This window comes from Lepidothrix coronata, unplaced genomic scaffold (assembly GCF_001604755.1).
Source record: "Lepidothrix coronata isolate B3197 unplaced genomic scaffold, Lepidothrix_coronata-1.0 Scaffold222, whole genome shotgun sequence".
Lineage (NCBI taxonomy): Eukaryota > Metazoa > Chordata > Aves > Passeriformes > Pipridae > Lepidothrix > Lepidothrix coronata.
This window is the reverse complement of record NW_016690402.1, coordinates 491,087-514,214: the sequence shown is the minus strand read 5'-3', so window position 1 is coordinate 514,214 and position 23,128 is coordinate 491,087. Positions and strand designations below refer to the sequence as shown.

At 37.3% G+C, this 23,128-nt stretch overlaps 1 protein-coding gene across 26 annotated transcripts in view; it reads right to left on the bottom strand.

Moving 5' to 3' along the window:
• Nucleotides 1-23,128, bottom strand: part of MYT1L (myelin transcription factor 1 like) — a 325,160-nt gene that overhangs the window by 113,220 nt on the left and 188,812 nt on the right. For all 26 annotated transcript variants that reach the window (XM_017833840.1, XM_017833828.1, XM_017833842.1 and 23 more), the window contains 3 exons: nt 13,506-13,560; nt 13,290-13,323; nt 12,923-12,985 (listed from right to left, as the gene is read on the bottom strand). In XM_017833840.1, the coding sequence (XP_017689329.1) occupies nt 12,923-12,985; nt 13,290-13,323; nt 13,506-13,560 (152 nt within the window). The remainder of the gene's footprint in view (nt 1-12,922; nt 12,986-13,289; nt 13,324-13,505; nt 13,561-23,128) is intronic.

Below are 23,128 nucleotides of genomic sequence, written 5' to 3'. Positions count from 1 at the left end.
AAACCTTCCCAAACCTTCCCTTCCCAAACCTTCCCTTCCCAAACCTTCCCTTCCCAAACCTTCCCTTCCCTTCCCAAACCTTCCCTTCCCAAACCTTCCCTTCCTTTCCTTTCCCTTCCCTTCCCTCAATCTGTTATAGCTCCAAATCTGGTTCCTCTAGAGGAGTCCTTTAATCATCAGACGAACTTCCCTGTTCTCTCTCTGTTCTCTGTGAAAAAACTCACACAGCCAAGACAGAAGGCTGCCTTATCCTAGTCAGCTTTCACCTATCATCATTTTGGTATGGCTCTGGCTTGGGAATTAACATCACCCTTGCACTAACTCAGGCTAACAGAGAAACCAAAGCAGTATGTTGCTTATTGAAGAGTCATTGCTGACCACCACTAGGATGCATCACTATCATGAAATTTTTCAGTGAAAGGGGATGTTACTGCTATGCTGCCTACAGAAATGGGGTGCCTGCATGTCAGTGTGAGCAGACAATGCCTGCTGTGCCTTCTGGATCAGAGGATGCTGGTGGAATTACCTGCAGCCTGCAAATCCCAAATGTTCTGGCCTGTAAAAAGCCCTGAGCAGCATAGCTTAGCTATGCTGGCAGTGCCTGTGGGAATACACAAATAGGTTTTCTATTTCAAGTTTAGCCAACTATAGACAAGGTCTACTTGTGTTATGCTCTAGAAGTTTGTGCTTACATTCTGATATGCTTACATCTACAGATGTAGAAATTTAATGGTGGAAAACTTTTCTCTCATCTCTAATTAACTGGTAAATGTACTAAACAGAAGGTGGGCCAGGTGCAAGATGACATTTTAGTGTCCAAAATACCTGGAAGGTTGTGAAGGTAGGGATGAAAAGCTGCATAGGTATGATGTCACTTCAAATTATCTGACATCATGCAAAGCTACACTGTAATGTAGCCTGTAGGTAAATCATTCCTGACTCTTTATCAGATGATTTGATATTTCTTTATTGTTTAAAAAATAGGGATGTTGGTATCATCTCATTATCTTTCTTTTTAGACCAGCCTATAGACTTTTATCTTTTATTGTGGTGTTTTGCAGAGTTCTAGAGCAACATAATTACAAAGTGCTCCAGTGTGAGAGGAATGACATTCTATTCCTGCTTAAACACGAGATCAGCTTAACCCCTAGCATACATATAAAGTACAAAAAAAATTGCTTCTAACAAATCTAAACTGACCATGACAGTCCTGTTGTGGTTCTCCCCGAGCTGTCCACTACACTGTGATTTCCAAATCTGACTGACTGCTATAATTTTCAATGAACAGTCAACATAATAGTAGACAGAAAAAGCTAAATGTTTTCTCTGTTTTAGAGTTTTGATTAAATGCTGACATTTTAAATAAGTGTTTCCACTTTTAGTCAATGCCATTTTAACTGTTCAGTCCTTCCTCCTACATCCTTTTAATAACATAACTGGAAGCAGCAAGCTTGACTGCTAAGGTTTGAAGTTAACACAGTAGTCAGAATTTATTTCCATTCTTTCTAAAATGGTATTTGTTTTATAACTGTGACTCTGTTTCTGAGTCCATCCTTCTCTGTGAGCTCTTTAGGTTTCACAAGCTAAGCAAAGCCAGGCCATGTCAGTTCTGAGAATGTCAGTATTTCTAAGGAACACTTAGGTGCTGCAGAGACAGGACTATGACTCAGAAAGTAGTACACTTGCCTTTCCAGAAGCACTGAAAAAAATTCGCCATTGTGGAAGGGACAGAAGACTGTAAAGTTGGTAATTCCTTATGTCACATGGAATTAAAAACAAGAGTCAAATGTCTGTGTTTTAAGAACTAGAAATGTTAATTTCAACGCCCTGCTCAAAATAAAGTCATGCAATTACATTCTGTAGGAATTATTCCTACATTTTCAGACAGAAAAACAATCTATTACTTTTTTTCTTTCCATCCCAAACTCCTATCCACTATAAATATGCACTAGTAAAAAGTTGCTATGACCAGTCTTGTTATGGAATGGAATGTATGTATGGAATATCCAGAGAATTCTCTGAGAAATAAGTTTCAAAACCAGGTTTTTTTGTTTGGTGTCTACTGACATGCAAACATCTATAAGACTCATGTCAGAGAATATTAATCACCCATATCCATGATGTGTGACATATCCTCTTGTTTGAGATGACAGTTTGCTTGTCCCCTTCTCCTGAGCAGGTACACATGGTTACTAGAACCAACAAACCATTAATCCTCACTGATCACTCCAGAAGAAACCATGCCCAAGCAAGATCTACATTAAATATCAGTAATTCTAGCACATTTTTCTTACTGTCCCTGCAAATACTAAATAACAAGAACTCATTTGCTAATCTTTGTCAAAATGAACTTTTAACAGAAGAAGGATGGTCCAAAGCAAAAGGCACTGGAGTAGAATTCAGAGGCATGACTCAACTTCTAGCTGTGACGCAAATTTCTTGTGTGGCAACGGAGTCATGAACTGCTGGTTTACCAAGGGAGCAAAAGCATTACAGCTCTCAGTTTGTATGCACAGCGGCACAGTGAAATTCTAACATCCAAGTGAGGTATGATTGTTCCTCTTCTTATACCTAGGGACATGCAGAGATTTAACACACAGCAGAATTTAGACACTGTAATCTGGACTGGCAGAAGATATTTTCTGTAGTGGGCAATTTTAACTCCTGGAATTAATCACAGAATCACAGAATATGCTGAGCTGGAAGGAACCCACATCACCTTAAGCCTTCTCTTTTTTTTCCTCACAAAACCAGAGATTAACTCAGTCGTTTGACTTGGGGATGGTCAGAGAAGGAATCACAATCCCAGCCTTAGCCATTTTCCAATCTAAAACTTAGAGAAATGTGTGAGCAACTTGTGTTTAATATCCTCTTTTGCCAGGGGTAACTGAAGCTTCATTTAACCCCTTCAGAAGACTGATTGCTCATGAGATTTTAGAGTAATCTAGGTTGAGAGTGCCCACTTCTCTAATACTTCATGCAAAACAATATATTTACATGTTCTTTACTACCAGTGAAGGATTCATTGAATTCTCTCTGAAATGACTGTCTGTCTCCTATATGAAATGCTAATGCTGGGACTGAAAACAGGGTTCTTCTGTCTCCAAGTGACTGCTCAAAGTTATAAAGCTATATCCTTCCCTCTTCCTTTTGAATATATTATTGTCTGTAAAAGAACAGATGAAGAAAAAAGAATACAAACATCCTGACATCTTAACTTCTTTATAGTCAATGCAAGTTCCTACAAGATGGAAGAAACATGTCCTAATGCCTACTGACAAAGAATAAACCAGCGTGTGTCATCTTTGTACAGATCACAAACTGGAGGACTTTAAACACTTGCTACACTGAAACAAGCAGATGAGAGATTAGAAATGTACTGTCTATGCTATGGACTTAATATGGCATCAAGGTGCCCAAATAAATTTTTTCACAAGTCTGATGAGAAGCAGCTGAGGGAGCTGGGGTTGTATAGGCTAGAGAAAAGAAGACTGAGAGGAAACCTTATTGCTCTTTACAACAACCTGAAAGGAGACTGCAGTGAGGTGGGGATTGGTTTCTTCCCCCAAGTAACAAGTGATAGGATGAAAGGAAGGAGCTTTAAGTTGTGCCAGGAGAGTTTTAGGTTGGGTATTAAGAAAATTTTTTCACTGAAGGGATTACTGAGCATTGGAACAGGCTGCCCAAGGAACCCATCCCCATGGGTATTTAAAAGATATGTACATGTGGCACTTGGGGATATGGTTTAATGATGGACTTAGCAGTGCTGGGTTAACACTTGGACTCAATGATTTTAAGGGTCTTTTTCCAACCTCAACAATTCTATGACTCCAAATTTGGACAAGCTTAATGTTAAAAGTACGGTCCTACTGCAACTTCAGGGTTAGACACAAAATAAGGGAGAGTTGATGAGGGTCCTTTGGACTTAAAGCAGAAGTTAAATGAATGCCAGTTTTTAGCTCTAACCTTTATTCTGAACACCTATTCCTCATTCACAAAGTATGGGTAAGAGTTTCTCCCGAAGACATTATGAGGGTAAAAAACAGTTGCAGGTGCATATCTTTGGTGAATTCCTTTCATGAGGATCAGCTGAACAGAAAGCATTCCTTCCACTCCTTGTGTATCCAATTTAGTGGCCTGCTCACTACTTTAAATAAAATCTTGATGGTAGTCTGTCCCAGTCACAGGGAACTGAACATAAAAAACCTTTCTTTTAAATTACTGTTATTGGCATTTAAAGCCAATCATATCCTGTACTGTCTGACTATACTTTATAGTATTACAAATTTTATCTTAATTAATGGATTTAAGACACAGGCCCAACTTCAGTCACAGGAAAATTGTCTCTTAGGCATTGACCCTAAGATTGGCTCAGTTGGTTAGAGTATGGTGCTAATAAGGCCAAGGTTGTGGGTTTGATCCCTGCATGGGCCATTCACTTAAGAGCTGGACTTGATCCTTGTGGGTCTGTTTCAACTCAGAATATTCTGTGATTATACCTCTTCTCCACTCTTCCATGGATACTTAGAGCATGGTGCTGCTGGTTCTTGCAAATAATGAAAGGACATAACGTTCTGCAATCCCTTTTCTTGTCATCAGAAAGCTTCAAGATTTTCCTGAGAAGATGATTAAGGTGAGTAGCCTGAAAAACTAACTTAGTAGGTCCAATCACCTGGTTATCTGGACACTAGTTACCTGGACACTGTAAAAGGTATCACCATTTACACTGTCCTAAGCTGTATAGTGCTGAGGATGTTTTCAGGACCTATCTATCCCCTGGGCATTTGATTCTATACTGTGGATGTACTTATTTAGATTTATTATTGCCATCAAAGATGGCTCAGGACTTTCTCTCCTTTCCCTGTCCTGAGCTGACACCACTAGAAGTAGTACTTCATATCAACCACTAATAACAAGTGACATCCTTGAAAGAGTTGTCTCAACTTATTGAAAAGCCTCAATAGAAGTCTTTAAAGAAAAATCATAGTGTATTTTTTAGGGCTCTTTAATTTTTTACTTCATTTCTTATTTTCTTCATATTCTTTTGCTAGCCCAGGTAATACCTAGGGTGCTCGATCTCATAAAATACAAGCATTTGAAAGAAAAGATAACTAGAGTTTTATTTATTCTTTAAATATATGATTTCTCCTGCCTCCTTTTTTGATGATTCTAGCAGACTTCAAATCATTTTCACTGAGATGGAGAAAAAAGAGGGGTAATGATATTCTGATAGTGTGGGTACCACCACTAAAACTTTCAAAGTCATCTATGTTATTTGTGTTGGACACTGGAACAAGGAATAAGATGGGGTTCCCTGTCCATCCAGCTGTCAGTATTCACCAGTAAATTCTCCTGTTTCCAAAGACCTGACTTGAGATGCTTCAATCCACAGGCCTTTTTAACACATAGTAGCTGTGCTGCTGCTCAGAACTGTTGGAAGGAGGATGCAGGCAGCTCCATAGCACCCTAAACTCAGTGCATAACATTGCTCATGATGTTTTTGGTTTAGTCTATGGCTAAGAACCATGACTGCATTTTCACTAAAATACACATTAAGAAAAAGATTTTTTTTTAAGTACCTACAGCTTTTTAACCTCAGAATCAATATTTTTACAGAAATATTGTAGAAACAATTCACAAACTATGAAATAGGGAAACTAGACTAGACTCTAAATGTAAAATTGTCTTGTCATTACAAATCAGTTAATTCTGCTCTATGATCCAGAAAAATGTTTTGATCCAAAAAGCACTGAATTGTCAGGTTAGACTTCCTCTGACATCAATAACCATCTAACATCTTTATTTATACAGCAGATAAATACCAGAGCCAGAGTTCTGGGCTCTGTGTTTGTTATAATCCCCCATACATGCTTCTGTCTTTACACCTTAAGATGTTTACAAATGGGGAAACAGAGGCACAGTGAGATAAAATGTCATGCCCACCACGTGTGAATCAACTCTGTAGATCCTCTTTTCCATTATGAAAAGCACAAATTATTCAACCTCAAGACGATTTATTTCTCTCCCAAGAGAACACAGTGTTCTCAGCAAACCTACCAGACCAACCAAATACATTTCCCATTGGCAAGGAAAAAAATGTGTTTAGCTTGTTTGGGGAAATTATCTCCCCATTATTACTGGATGTTCTTTCTCCTTTTTTTTTTTTTTTATCTTCTTTCCCATACTTTCTGCATGGTCTACATTTATTTTGTAGCTGATAGGAACATCTCCAGACAGATCCTTCCACAGAAAACACTGTGCCTGCAAGTGGACTGCTGCATGAGAAATGCAGCACCTTCCATTTGAAAGAAAATGAGCATGTCATTACAGCAACATACAAGCCACCAAGCACATCCTAAATCCTCTGTTGCTACTGCTGCACACCTACATCAGCACTCTCCATGCTCCTGTCCCTGATTTACTTTCTTTCCCCTGCCTTTATAAGGCTTGTGCTCCTGGTACATGCAGGTCCTGCAACTTCCTGCCACTGGAATAGCTATTCCCAATAGAGATGGTGGTAGGAGCAATTGAACTGTGGTTCCTTTGTGTAGTCACCTCTAGACAACGGCCACTAGCATGCAGAGCCACACGCCAACTGCTGGTGTATATTCGCTTGACGCTTCAGACCCAACTTTGCACCTTTCTTATCATTAATCAACAATCAGACAAAGGATATATTGCTGAGTCCAGACAGCAGCCAATACAGACCTCTAATACATTATGGATTCTCTGTCAGCACATTTATTTATTGTTTGCAGTGTTCTGTTTCAAAATCCCTATGCTCTTCCACTTATTTATTTACTTACTTATTTCTCTTTAGGTGAATTTAATAAACAGTGAAGCTTCATTTATTAACATTTTTTACAAACCCTGAGTGGTGGATTACTTCATATAAAATATATTTATAATAATATTCTTGGTATTTACCACAACTTGCCAAAGTCTTTAGCAAATACACCGTTAAATGAAATAGAATTGAATTGCACAGGCAGTGTCAAAGTATTTCCTTAGGTAAATATCCAGTGAATCATTTTATCATTATTTAACACTATAATAAAGGTTGACTATCAGCTTAAAAGAATATACATTTGTCTATACTTCCAGCATGCAGTGGGATTTTTCACAGCATCATGAAAGCAAGCAACAATAAGGACCTCACTGTTCTGTGGTTAGGCTTTAACACAGATGCATCAGTGGACCTCTGGTTCTGCACAGCATGCAACCATGCTATGCTATCAAATTAATGTTAAAATATGTATGTCCTGGTTTCTGATTTATTATATCTTTGACAAATAGTAAAAAGGACAGGCATGCCATAAAGTTTATGGATGGAGTGATGGCATGCACAATGATGTCTCATAAAGAATAAAGGGGGAAAAGTTATTTATTCTTGTGATTCAAGAACTAAAATACAGCTAGACTGGCTGCGTGCACAGAATTTTTCATAAATATCCCACAGTGCACCCTGTTGTACAGCAGCCATACATTAATTAGAGCATTCAGCAGACACTGCAATGTGTTACACTCACCCAAGTGAATCTTCATTTTTCACATGCAGGGCCTTACTAATTAAAATCGGCTTTGCAATTAAATGTGGAAAATTGTGTTAAACTTTCAAGCGTAGTTCAGAAAAAATGCATTTATTTTTAGGGTATTTTATTTTGATGCAAATTAATTCTTCATCAAAGTGAGACCAGTAAAAGGAAGGTATGAGGATTTCTCTTTTTTTCTATTATAGATGCTCCTCTCAGTTGCAAGTTGCAATGCTCCACTATCTCTCTGCCAGTACCTGGCCCTGTTCCAATGCTTTTAGTGAGTGCTATCTGTCAAGGCATGAATAATACAGCCCCTAGGCTGTCGGCAGAATCCAAATGAGGCATACATCAGGAAGCAAGCACTCGACTTTAGCTCCAGAACATGCTCCTGTGAAGACAGGCAATTATTCACCCACGGCTGCAGCCATGGCAATCAAACTGGTGGGTGAAAAGGTATATGAAATGAAAAAATTTGAATAAGAAATATGGCACGACAAGCCACAGAAATTCAATAATTTTCTAATAACAGAGAGACATTTGGGTCTTTTAATTTTGAAGTTTGGGAGCCTGAATTATTTCACTCGCTCTGTTAGAAAATATAGACTAAACTACAGTATATAATGGCAATACAACAGTATGTGAGGCCTTCTCCAATCAAAACAGCAATGTTAAACTCTAAGGTATTTATAAATTCAAATTGCTGTATGAAGTGAGAAATCTCATGCTTAAAAATTAAAAGTTGATCATAACAATTCTGTCTGTATAATGTAAAAAATCAGAGACAGCCAGGTAAAGCAACAAAGAAGTGGTGCTATCAAGAAATTTGGTGGAAAATTAAAATGCAATCTATTTTATAAAGTTAGGGAAAATTCATACATTACAAATACACACATCATTTTATGATCCCTCTTAATTTTTGAGATTCGTCTTTTTTTGCAAGGCTTTGTATCAGTGATTAATTAAAATAAATCCCTTACGAATAAAATATGAACTGAAGAAAAGGCATGAAAAATTCCTCAGTAGATGAAATGTTTAAGTTGGTTTATTTAATCTGAATTCTTATTTTCAGCAATCAAATTGAAATTCATGGCATAGTGAAAGCTCTACCAGCACTTCCATTTTAAATCTGAAGGGTTTATCATTTGGCCTCAACAGTTCTACTTCACCAAAATTTTATGCATATTGTTTCAGACCATGATCGTATTTTGATTTAATTTCTATACAATGGCTTTATCTGCTTTCAAATATACACTGATGTATGCATTAAAAGAATTCTAAATTAATATACATGCTACCAGCTTAAGATTTTTTCAAGTTTCATTTGTTAGAATGGGTTTCATTCTGAAATGTGTGGTAATTGGCAAGTGATTAATCCATTACAGAATCTAATTGCTTTTGTTACTTGAGAAAAAAAATAAAGCTATTATGCTAAGAAGCTTTTAAAATAGGCCATTGTATGTAATCAGTATTTTTTTAATGGAATCTAGTTAAGATTTTTATGACAGGTCTACATACCTATTTACATGGTAAATCATTGGCACCTATCTGACATATGATGTGTTTTAAAAGGATGCTAAATGCTGAGCAACAAAGTAAAGTGCTATATTTCTAAAAACCATCATTTGCATCTATTTAGTCAATAACATGGGCCAGTTTGCTCTCAATTACTCTAAAGTATCTATGGGATTTGCACCTGCAAAACAGACCAGAAACTGGACTTACTTTCACATTTATATTTGTATATACACAATGTGAATCTTATTGTCTTTAAAACTGACTAATGAAAGTGGCAAATTTCCTGCTAATTCCAATGAAAGAACAGTTGAATCTATGCTTTTCTTCAGATGCTTAGCCAAAAGATATCCTGAAAACACAGTTCTGGGAACACGCTCCTGGTGTGGCCTGAGTCACTGCTATATACCCAGATGGATTGTTCACAGTTAGAAGTATGCAATGATCTGGACCAAGCTTATTGTTCAAAATGAATTCACAGTTCTGAAGGTATAAGAGTAGTGTTCATCATTATCCTGCTATGCACAATGGGCCTGAAGAGCTACCAAGGGAATAAAATAAACAGTATCAGGAGCACGGCCCAGGGACAGGCTCTGGTTTTCACTCCTAAGATTTGAATTCTTCTCTTGTCTCCACCACTATCTGAACATGTCTGTGGCTTCTTTTTTTTGTTTGTTTTTCTTTGCTTTCAGATCTTTCCCAGGCTTTGTTCAGTTGGCCTCAGGTGCCTGGAATCATAAACAACAGGTACCGAAGTCCTATTTGTGTAAATTTTAACATTGAGGCATTGCCTCATGCTGTGTATCATAAACAGCACTAGAAGGTCTGTGACAGCTTCAGGTTTCCAGAAACTACTTAAGTACAAAAAAGAGATGAGGCTGCTTTGAAGAAGGTAGGCACACCACCTAACTTTGGTCACTTCCCCTCAGTGCCCAAACTGGGATGCTAATCTTTCTGACTTTTTATGCAGTCACTGGAGAGAGGTGCTTTCACCAAGTTAATTTTAGAGATCCCAGCATCCTGCCCTAAAGTGCCCTTTGGAGAAATTTGTCCATCTAAGCTGTCTATTAGCATGCCCAACTAACAAGCTGACATCAAGCACCAAACTTGAGAGCAAAGTACCAAGTCATGCAAGGTTTTACTTCCCTTCCAAATAAAACTTGACACAAAGAAAAAATCAAAAAGATGGAAATGACACAACAAGCTGTTACCACTGTTACCCTACCCAGAACTAGACTTGTGTTTTCATACACCTCAGAGGAAACATCAATGACAGAGAAGGTCTGCTTGTTCCCATAGTTAACCCTACATTGCAGCTCTTTCATAATTAAAAATATGTAAAAATACAACTAAGGTACAAAACATATGATAAAACTCTCTGTTAACTTTTATCTAATATTTTATGAGCAAAATAATTTTGCATCCCCTGAATCTATCTGAAAATTTGAAAGGATCTGCTTATTTCAGTTCATGTTTAATGTACTACCTGAACACGGTTTTCACTGTCACATTGCTATTGCAGGGATAAAATTACAATGAAAAAAAACCTCTTGATATTTCAGATACTTTGAGACATTATAGAAGAAATAGAATTCTGGAAAGCTCTGACTACATCTAGTGGAAGCAAATACATTTCATTCCTAATAACAGCCTGGTCTGATATTGTGAATGAAAAGGTCTTAACCTCATTAAAATGCTCTGTAGGTCTAAACAGAGTTGACTTAGGCATCAGCTGAGATATCCAATTCCCCAAACACCTAAAATTTTTAAGACAGTCTGATTTCCTTGGAAGAAATGTTTAGGTCTTTCCCACCCAAATAGCAAAATAGAAAAAAAGAAACATTCCTTCAGATTCTTTCAAAATGGTAAATTTAGTAGTTATTGGTTGAGATATAAATATTACTTTTCTTTTAGAAAATAGATATGCACATCGTAAACCTCCACAAAGAACTTTGTGTTTTTACATTAAATAAGACATATATTGGCTAAATATATTTTGATTAGTGGATTGGCAATCAGGGTGACAAGAAAACATAAAAGCTCCACAAATCTTTAGCGGGAAAGAAAGGAATTTTTGATGTATTTCCAATTTTTATTCTTTGTGCATCTGCCTAAAATTTCATTTAATTAACCACTCTGAGATTCAGTCTGTTCATGTACTGACATACCAGAATCATGTAATGAAAGCAAAATATGGAATTAACGCCTCAAAACTACATGTAATCTTTCCAAACCTCACATCTATTCTTTCCCCAAAAGGGTGATTTTAGACAAACATAGTCACTAACTCTAACACAAAGTTAGAGCAATTCAGAAGAAAAGTCAGATTTTTTTAAGCTAAAGGGTTTCTTCTGCATGTTTCAAGGCTTTTGTTTTTGAAATCTGCACAAAAATTCCATGAAGTGTAAAGAAATGTTATAATCATTTCATTTAACTGCTGACTGTCATGAAATTTCTGAGGGAAAATTCAGTGCCATTTATTAATTACTTGTGAGGCTTGTATTTACATAAAGAAAATGGACAAAAGAAAACCATGGTTTGAAATGAGAATTCACAAGTGAATTTAAAAAGAATTATTTTGGTTACTTTTCCTAAATCAGTGTTCCAATCTAATCAAGCCTTAAAATAACCACAGAAATGGTACTGCTCTTATGAGTGAAAAACGTTTAAGAAAATAAATTTGAATAATTATTTTACCATTTATATTGTTCAAATGTAATTCAAACTAATTTTAATATCAGGAGTATCTCTTTTCTTGCTCTAATTGTGAAAGTATTTTCTGGATTTATCCCTAGGCTTCATTCACTGATAAGAAAAAAGGCACATGAGTGGACTGAGTGGCACTGTTCAGTATCTTCTCTCGTTTCAAAAAAATGCCTAAACCACAAATATCTAATTTCAATTTAATTCATAAACCCCATATACCCTCATTACAAAGTGGTAATCAGATATGGTGTGAAATATATGCTCTTATAAACACCACAAGTGCTTTAAAACCTGAAAAAGTCAAAAATGAAAAAAATCTTGACCTTTTCAGAAGAATTTATCACTGGTTTGAACACCTCCCCCTACTGAGAAAAGAGATGGCCCAAACAGCAGCCATTTTATCTCTTCCAATGGGCTACTGTACAAAATATGTCAAATGAAATGTACAGCATGAGAGAAAAATACATGTATTATAGAGTTGTTAAAATTTCAAAATATTGCACAAGAAATTAATGGACAAATGATTCAGGAAAGGAATGATGTTTATACAGATGTGCAACACTATTCATCATTGACCTTGTAGACACAGAAATGGAAAGACTGAGGGTTAAATTAATTTGAAACACATGTAGCATGTGTAATATATGCTACCTTATATACAATTAACAATAAACAGCTAAAAAAAATCTTTCTCCAGGAGATTCTCTGCATATCATGGTTTAGAAAGTAAAGGTATTTATAGCTACAGTATAACATTTGAACCCTGAAGTCTTATTATCACTGATTTGTCTTAAGCTTTGACCTTTGAATCTAACCTCATCATTTAACTTAAAATGCTCAGAAGCTTGTTTTCATTCAGTTATGAAATACATTAAATAACAGAAGAACATGAGTGCCAACATGTAAGTAGGGCCAAATTTTCATTTGCAACACATGAGCAAGAGAACTGTATGCAAAAATTGAGAGAAGACTGACAATGAGAACAAGTCTCCTCAGCAAAAACGCGAGTTAAATTTTGTGTGACAGTCAGAAAGAAAAAAAACCTGAATCTGAATGGCTTCTAGAATGCCTTATTGCTAATTTTTATCATTGTTTGGTTTATCAAGGCCATGCCAGATAACTTGTTTACCAAATCTCTTCACTAAATTATGGAAAATTGCAGATATTACCTTCTGTGTCTTGCATATTTGCCACTAACATGACCACTGCCATCACAGCCAGGTGTGGGACAGCTGCAAAAGAGAGAATTAATCATATAGGTGCTGGTGTGCTGCAGAAAGATTATATTAAAAGCAGGCAGGCAGTAGGCATTACAGAGATGGAGGGCAACCAAGATAGAAAGAGAAATCAAATAACTGAAGGGGAAAAAAAAAAAGAGGGGATGCTTTTTATTAGCAAGTCTCGAGGGAATTAATTTCATCAGTGCAGCAGGGCATGAGCAAACCACCAATGAACTTGAAAGTGCATTATACCCATTAAAAGGCATGAATTTTCTAAATTGCTAATGGGGATACATTTTACACTCAGAGCACTAACCTGAACAGCTCTTGTATGGCTGGTTCCACGGGAACTGCAGAGAGATGGAAAATATATAAAAATTTATCATCTATTACAAGTACCCCTCTTCTACAAAAAATTACCAGAAAGGTTGTGTAAAAGCAAGGGTCAGAATGAATTGTGCAAAGAGATTCTGGAGGATGAAGGTCACCCTGAGCAGGGGCCTTGAGTGATTTACTGAAGCAAGAGACGTACCTCGAACACCTTTGGAGCGTGTGCGATGGCGCTTCTCGTCTGCATCCACCTCCATCTGGGAATAGATTAGCAGGCAGTCAATGTTCTTATCCTGCATGCACAGACTATCAATGCACAGACTGATACAGTCTCTCACACAATTTATTGACACTATTTTAATTCCATTTTATCCTGTAAAGGAAAGTTCTACTTACAGGGGATTTTTAGGATCCTCATGTTTATTTAAAAACAGAAAATGAAGTAATTTCTGCTTTAAACAGTCAGTTTCCATGCCCTGCTTTCATAGCAAATAGTGTGCAACTAAGTGCCGGTTTCTCTTTTCAAAGAGATGTTTCTAATATAAATCTCTGATTACTCCCATATGTTTTGAAATAAGAATTCAATAGATTTCTATACAATTTAAAACTAAAGTCAAGGGGTCACACACCACAGATCGTTTTCTAACCAAACCTTTTGCAATGGGAAAGAGAGGAAGGAATAATGACTGAGAAGGAGATGAACAGTCATCCTTAGACATTCAAATATTTAATATTATTTAATATGGTATTACCATCTTTGCCAACATGTTTCATTGTTTAGCTACGTTTTTCAAGTTTCAGGAATGTGCTCACTTGCTACATGACTCAATTGTTACCTTCATTTTATAAACAACTTGCCTATCCAGTGCAGCTTTCTACGCAGTAATAAATATATATCAATCTTAAATATTTACCACACGGGGCAAGGCTGCAGATTAGACCTTGGAAAGTATCATAAATACTAATCTATAGTAGTTAACAGAAGGCCACATAATTTATCCTGATTTTTCATGTACTATTTTCAACAGACTTTCAAAGGAAAACTACATAGGCTGTCTAGAGTTTAGGCTTTTGTTCAACATAAGCAAATTACACTGAACTATGTTAAGAGACTGTGTCAGGGAAAATATATGAAGTATCTGTATCACCAGCTCCTTTGGATGTAGAAGAACAGGATGGTAAGATGGATCTAAAGTGCTTCATACATAGAGATGATACTGTAAAGGTCGGGAAGCACAGAAATAGACTATAATGCTCTAGTTCCCCCAGGGGGAAAAAAATCAATCACCTCTTTATAGCAATATCCTTGGATTGATATCTTGTAAGAATGTCATATATCCCATGCAAAAACATGGAAACACGTACATGTCCCTTTCAGCTAACCCTTTTAATCACCCAGCTTTCTTTGGTCAGTACCTTAACACAAATGGATGTGGGAAATAGATAGGAAGGAAGAAATCAAGGGGTGCTTTACAGAGCTCTCTCAACATATTACATCAGGAGAAAAGTCACCTCAGCAAAATTTGTGGGTAACAGGGATTTGGTGAAAAGAAAGTGTCACTCTCACAAGGCTCTGCTCTACTGATGTAGTTCTGCTTCTTGGTAGTCAACACCTGGTTCTTGGTAGCATGATTTAGTCCACACTAAAGGGATGATCTAAAATAAACAGGTGTTATGAAAGCTAATAAAGCACTAGCCTCTATTAGGGGCCTTCAGGTCAGTCTTCTGATGGAGGTCTTTGCGTAACCTTGAGTGGATTTCATTTTTAAATTAAGACACCTACAGATAGCTGTGTGCACACACATCTGGAGTGTAAGCTTCTATCTCCATCAATCAATGATGCTGTCTGAGATCTATCCCATCAAGCCTTCAATTGCCAGTCCAGAAAGGTAGAGAAGGGTACAGATAGATCCTCTGTTGTAGGTACCAACCCTGGGCAGAAGTTTCAGGTATCGTCTGGCATCAGAAATGACACCAACTGCCTGTGCTTAGGCAACTGAACTTAACCCCAGGTCAACACAGCCACCAGAGCTTGAGGAAGAATTCCTTTGATCACCTACTAGGTGTTACTTCAGGTTGGACAGAATCAGTCTCTAGGCTCCTTTGCCCATGCTGTCTAGCTCTCCTAAGCCTACTGGATGAGACACTTGGCATACCTACCACAGGCACCTAAACTAAATCTTAAACTTTAACCCATCCACAGTGACTATTCTATACCTTGAGTTCACACCCTATCTTGTTTCTTAGCTTCAATGTCTTGATAGGCATTTGAAGTTTTCCAAGTTGCCATATCAAAGCGCAAAACAGTATTTCTGGAATATAAAAATTACCCACTAGATGATGACATTCTTTTCCTAATAAAAAACCAGTACATTGTGTTATTCTGTAACTCTTGCAATGTATAAGGACTTGACAGGAGACCAGAAGTGAAGTTACTTGATTTTCAGACTAGTATGCTTTTTTAAAATGTTTGAAAAACATTATAGCCTCATTTGTCACCACTGAAAAATCTGCTGAAAGAACTATTATGATCTTAACCTGGAAACGCAGCCCCAGTTGTTATGATAATCTGTGTAAATTTGGAAGGGGCAAACTACAGAACAGATTTGCCTTTCTTTCTAAACCAGAGTATGCACTTCAAGAACACTGAGGATACACTTTTAACTATATTATCAAAGAAGAAATCAACAAGCTGGAAAAGCCCCTATAGGATCCGCACAATCCAGATCCAGAAGCAGGTCAAAGAAGTGAAAAAAGATCATAAAAGCTGCAGGTATGCAGTGTTACTTTAAATTTTGTTGTGTATCCTACATAGGCTGCTGCTTCTCTAGAAAGGCACAAATTCACCTCCTGTTGACTGTGACCTAGATGCCCTCTCATATATGGCAATGTGTGTCTTTAATGCTCTGGGACACATCAAATGCTAGTAGGTGCCTATGTTTAGCCAACAGATTCTTGCTTTGACTTTATTTATATACTCACAGATCTTTAAGACTTTGTCTGACATTTCAAAACTTCAGCCTTCACCCCTCCAGATTGGATGCAGGGAGCAAGCAATTTCCTGAAATTCTAGTGAGATGTAAATTGGTTCTGCAAAAGGGCAGTCACCTGGCAGGCTACCATAGCAGTCCTTGGAGGCACCCCTTGCACTTTCATGGCCAGGAACAGACTTCTACTCCTGAGACCATTAACCTCACACAAACACAGGCTTCCTCATTATTTTCACATGCAGAAAAAGGAAATGTGGACCTTAGTCTCACAAGGAGTGCACCTCAGTAGTTCTACTTTATTCATGACCTCTCCATTAAAGTTCTGCAGAATACTTAGTCACTGTTCCAGAAAAGAACTTGTGGACATTGAGGACAGGCTGGCTAGAGTTAGTTTTAGCCTGTCATCTAAGATTATGTATGAAAGCAAAGAGGAAGGCATCAGGAATAGGAAGAGAAGAAATTTTTAACCTGGCTTCAAAGAGAAGTTCTAAAAATGAAAATGGAAAGGTCTGAGCTGATTAGAAGGATGGGGCACCTCTTCTATGAGGAAAGACTGAGAGAACTGGGATTGTTCCTAGAGAAGGCTTCAAGGTGACCTAATTGTGGCCTTCCAGTAGTTGAAGGGAGCCTATGAGAAAGATGGAGAGGGACTTTTTACAAGAGCATGTAGTGACAGGACAAGGGGGAATGTCTTCAAATTGAGAGTAGGTCTAGAATAGATATCAGGAAGAAATTCTTTGCTGTGAGAGTGGTGAGACATTGGAACAGGCTGCCCAGAGAAGTTGTGAATACCCCATCCCTGGGAGTGTTCAAAGCCAACTTGATGGAGCTCTGAGAAACCTGGTCTAGTGGAAGGTTCCCTGCCCATGGCAGGGGGGAATGATCTTTAAGATCCCTTCCAAATCAAGGTCATTCTATGACTCTATGATTCTCTGATTCTGTGATTCTTAATGCTGAGAAGGAAAAGATAAAAAAGGTCTTGGTAGAAATTAAATCTGTAAGTTAGAATTTAAAATAACGGAAGTATTGGATATGTCTTACTTATACAGAAAGAAGTAGATCTAGCAACTCTGTATCTCTATTATGTGCATTCTTGTTATTGAAGATTTAGGGAAACAAGGCCCTAAATAGTTACAAATCAGTGCTCTAACTAATAAACCACCAGATAGGGTACAAGAAGAGGTCTGTTATATAGATAGATATGTTGAAGCCAACCAAATAGGACAAGGAACAGGTTGAGTAGTTTCTTTAGCATCTGAAACAAACAAACAAACAAAATAAAAAAACAAACAAATCCCTCCAAACAAAAACCAACCAACCAACCAACCAAAAACAACCAAAAAACCATGCTCTGTGTGGTCATCTGTGCACAGGCAATTAAGACCTATTATGTATTAATGTATAGAATCTTATCCCAGTAACTACTGCTACACACAAAAACATACAAACGTGAGGTGCTTTAGAAGCATCAATATAGGAAAGCTGGAAATAATAATGAGAAAAACTGAGAAGAAGAAAATCTTTTAACATAAAATGACTATGACTAGGAGTACTTTAAAATATTTCATTAAATGTTAAAAATAAAAAAGGTACATAATCACATGAGAAGCATTCACTAATAACAGAGAAAAGAAAAGAAAATAAAGAGAAAGGCAATACCCCCTCTTCAATACTCCAAAGCTTAAAAAAAATAACCTGTAGGTTGTGAGGATTAAAAAATAATTCATATGCATGTAAACACACAGAGAACAGTTTACTAGTAAACATAAACTATCGATACAGTGAATTAAAAATATCAAAGAAAACCAAATGTTGAATGGGAAACACGGTAATATCAAGAAATCACTTAAATATATCTGGAAGAATTTTTGATTATTATTATTATTGAGAAATATAGTACTAGTAACGAACAAGAAAATTTAAAAAAAGGTTTATCATCTTAAAATCAAAGTCTCAGACAACATTTACCTCTCCCCCAAAAACACATAGCCTAATAGCTCTTCAAGACATGGCTGTTGTTAAGAAACAAACCTGGAATACTTAGGAAATACTGGAGAGCTGAAAAAAAAATTCTGAAAAAAATTTACTTTTAACTTTTAAAATTAATCTTTATTGATTGCTGAGAGGGTGGTGTGGGTCACCAAGTTATTCTTCCTGATGCTGACCCTTAGTAACATCATAGAAAAGCAATATGGAATACAAGATGACATAATTAGCACCAGTCAACACTTCATCATGGAAAATCTGTTCCAGTGCTCGGTTACCAGCACAGTAAAGATGTTCTTCCTCATATTCAGGTGGAACTTCCTGTGTATCAGTTTCTGCCTGTTGCCTCTTGTCCTATTGATTGGCACCACCAAGAAAAGCCTGGCTCTGTCCTCTTGACACTCTCCCTTCAGATACTTACAGACATCGCTGAGGTCTCCTCTCAGTTGTCTGTTCTCAAGTCTGAACAGGCCCGACTCTGAACATTATTTTCTAGTAATGATAACTGTCAAGTATGACTCCTGATAACCTGAATAAATTTTTAGAAGCTGAATATGTTTCGTGAGACACTGTTTAACCTATTTGGTAAATGGGACATTTACCAGTTACTTCAATGGGTCCCCAAATATCTCTTCATTTATTACATACTTTTCGCAACATGAAAGTCAGTAACTATACTCTTTTGACATACCAACCTCCATTTTCAAATAATATAAGACAAAAAAGTCACAGCTGGAAAAACCGCTGTGTAAAATAGGTAAGAAAATACTGTTCTAGATTTAAACTGAAGGTACAGGGTATAGTTTTTTATAATATACATATAAATTTACTTTAAGGAGCTATTCCTCTGGTTTGTGCAATTCGGATAAAGTTCTGTGTAAATCTGAACTCATGCAACATGACCCAGAAGAAAGAAAAGGCAATTCTAAAGGTTAAGGAGAAAGAAGGCATTGCCAATATATTAATACAAGTCAATTGAAATCTGGATTGAATGAATGTAAATTTATTTTAGACAACTAAAAATACCAATGCTTGGCATGTGATTTCTACCATGGCACTTAAACTACAAAGTTATGGCACTGTTCCAGAGGTACATTAAGATAATACTTTATGTGTCCTTACATTGCTCCTCAACACTTCTTCAACCTACAATAACCCAGGACTTAGGCACTATGGTTTTTAATTCTTAGTAAGTTTAAACTACTTGACCAAAACGTGGTCACAGATGTATAGTTTCACCTGGAAACGCTACAGTCAAGCAACAGAGGAATATAAGGTGAAGATTCTGGGGAATTAAAATATGCAGATCCAGTTAACCTAAATGGAGGGGTAGACACTGATCTCTTCTCTGTGGTGACAGTGACAGAACCACAGGGAATGGCCTGAAGTTGTGTCACGGGAGGTTTAGGTTGGATATTAGAAAAAAGGTTCTTCACCCAGAGGGTGGTTGGCCACCAGAACAGGCTCCCCAGGGAGGCTGTCACAGCACCAAGCCTGATAGAGTTCAAGAAGCATTTGGACAATACTCTCAGGCACACAGAGTGACTCTTGGGGATAGTCCTGTGCAGGGCCAGGAGTTGGACTTGATGATCCCTGTGGGTCAATTCCAACTTGGTATATTCTGTGATTCTCTAAACAGACTCTCAATCTGCATGTAAAAAACCTTGACTTTCCATATTACATCAGAGCTTACTTCAGTAGACCTGATCCCTGAAGTCTATGTAGAACTCCCTCTTCAATCTACTAGGTTTTTTTGGACTTGCTGATGCAATTTGCATAACACTATGCTTCAGCAGATCTTCCTCGCCCCTAAGTATAGAATCAAAGAATCATAGAATGTCGTGGGGTTGGAATGGACCTTAGAGATCATTTAGTCCCAACTCCCACTGCCACAGGCAGGGACACCAAACCTGACCACACCTGAATCAGTAACAATATCTGGGCCTTAATTTATGCCTTACTGATCACAGTCTTGTAAATTAATTGCATTCTAGGAGAAAATGAGTGCCTTTGTGGATGAAAAAAGAGCAGTTGATGGCAATTTAACTCAACTTTAAAAAGGCTTTTGACATAGTATTCTTATATCTTGTTATGACTGTATTCGCATAGTTGTTGTTTAAAATAAGTTGTTTTAATATTTCAATTATCTTAATTAAATGTGTTCTATTACTTCTCTTAACAGAGCACAATAAAATTCAGGATCTTGATTTTGACAGAAAACTTGTATGACCCTCCCAAATATATTTAGTGAACTTGTTTCTGATTGTAAGATCTACAAGACAGAAGAGACAAAAAACTTCAGGATAGAAAGTTACTCTAAGGAGCTACTGGAGTGCTTAAGGAAAAGGCAGGCAGAAGGGAAAGCAAATTCCCTGTCCTTTCAGACCCTTTCCCCCACAAATCCAGGTGCCTTCTTGGCATAGACATCTGAGATTTAGTTCAAATATTTTAGAGCACCTTTTTCAGTAAAAGACAAATTAATAAAAGAATTACTGTGTTTGAATCTTCCCCTCAGGAAAACAGCAGCATGCAACAAGGCCCTCTTAGAGCAGAGTTCCAGAGGGAACTCTGCAAAGATAAAAGTTACAAGTTGAGGGTACATAATACAAAGCAACCTAGTAGGCACATGGGCAAATTAATGACTAGAATATAAATTACTCCTTTGCCCTCTTCCACTTATGATGAACACACAAAGCTTTTATTAATATCAAGGAGAGTCCTTCTTGCAGAACAATAGGAGAATCTATCCTCAGGACTTGTTCTGAAACTTTGAGTAAGAGTCATTTTCCTGCTGTAATGCACAGAGGGAATCCAATCCTTCCATTTTAAGATGAGCAGTGACGGCTGCAGAAAAATCTGTAAATGCAGGCCAGAATAAGCAGAATTTACAAGTTAAATTTACAAGTTCACCATTTATTCCTTCTGTGGGGAAATATATTTGGGATTCAGTGAAGTAATGTGGAGGGAAGGCAGGAAACACTTTCAAGTATTTCCCACTGGCCTCAGATTAGTTAGAGTGGAAAAGACCCAAAGTGCACACAGGTCAATTGAGCATCTTTCTCTTATCACGTTTTTTACATTCTTAGATATGAGTAGTGAGGAAGTAGTGTGGAAATGATAGGTAAGAAGAAATAGCACTGGACCTATAGCACTTCTTTCTTAGGAAAGATATCCTGTCATCATCTGTGGCTCCACAAAGATGTTTTGGATATGTTCAGTGAATAGGTTTTGGGACATGAGCTGTAACAGAACTAGAATTTCCATCGAGAAGGAGATGTCCAGAATATGTCCACACAGCTGAGCAACTCTAATTACCCCATCCTTTAACCACTCCTGCACCAGGCCACTTGCTCTGTGAGTGGTCAGGGTGGTGAGTGCCAGTGCATGCTGACAGGACCATGCAATACTGAAGTCTCAGGAACTTTAAAGTAGTCATGTTCATTTCCCCCCCCATTTATAAGCATTTCTAAGCATATGTATTCTTCACATGACAAGGAAAAAAAAAGTTTTAACAGTTCTACAGTTCCTGTTACAGCTAATATTTTGGTCATACAGGCTCAAACAAGGATTCACGCTTCCTTGCATTAGATGCAGACATTGAAAGAAAGCAATCTCTGATTCAAAGGCCTTCTAATAAGACATTAAATAAAACAGAAGAGATAATAGGTCTATATACTTCTCTATACCAGTCAGCAAAGCAGTCAGAAGCAGCACAGATTAAAGATGAATGTAAAATTTACAGTAGGATTCAGAAAATAAATACAGAAAAAGATTTTGGACTTAACTGTAATTTCCATGTCATGAATAGAAGCATATCATGATACGTTCAAGTGGGGGGGGGATAAGCAACTTAAACCTCTAGGAACTTCAAGAAATGAGATTTCTTGAATATTATTTTCTGTATTGCTGGTGATTCTGAACCAAATTTGCACCAAATTCACTGAATTTATTCTAGAAATTCTAGTAGCATGGGGTTACAGCCATAAAAATCAAGACACTACAATACTTTTTATCCAATAGTCTAGCAGCTCTTAGTTGCACTTAGAATGATCTGAAAGACAAGGATTCTTAGTCCTTCTACCTGGATAGGTGTCTGGATGTGTGCATGTGTAGTAGTCTGCACCACCAGCCAGAGCAGGGCCTGACGGGTTGTATGCACAGATGTCAGTCACTGGGGAAACTGGGATCCAGTAACTAGGCAGACTGGGTGCCTGAGACAGCTGCTGCAGGGATCCACTGTGCGTATATAGAGACACATATACATGAGTTTTCTCCAGTGGCCCTCCAACCTGCTCAGCCAGAGAGAACAGGATGAGGCTGTTGTGATGTCTGTGTTCACACAAGTTCTCTAAGGGTTTGTCCAGAACTTGTGTGACCAGCCATGTATGTATGTATTTATGTGTATATACATGTAGTGCATACATGTGCTTTGTGTTCATGTGTCTGCTGAGAATGAATTTCAGCCTTGCTACAGGTTGAATTCAGGGACAGGGAGCAGCAGCAGCCTTGCCTCTCTTCGAGTTGTTGGATCCAGCATGATTTATTTTCCTCTAAAAATCCCATTTCCAAATACAATGTGTTGGAAAATGACAGATATGAGACATCAGAAAGGTTCTTTTTCTCACTCTAAAGTTGAAGTATGGCAATTTGTTACATTTTGTACAGGAACAAAGGCAGAAAAATAATTAGGTCACGGCAGACCTTGATTTCTCATATTATGAAGGAAAATTGGTAAGAAGAATGCTTTAAAAGAAAAAATGCATTAGAATATTTAATTTTTAGAAATTTAGGAAGCCAATAAGACTTACTGAAATACAAAAAGTTAAATTTCACAGACACAGGGCTCACA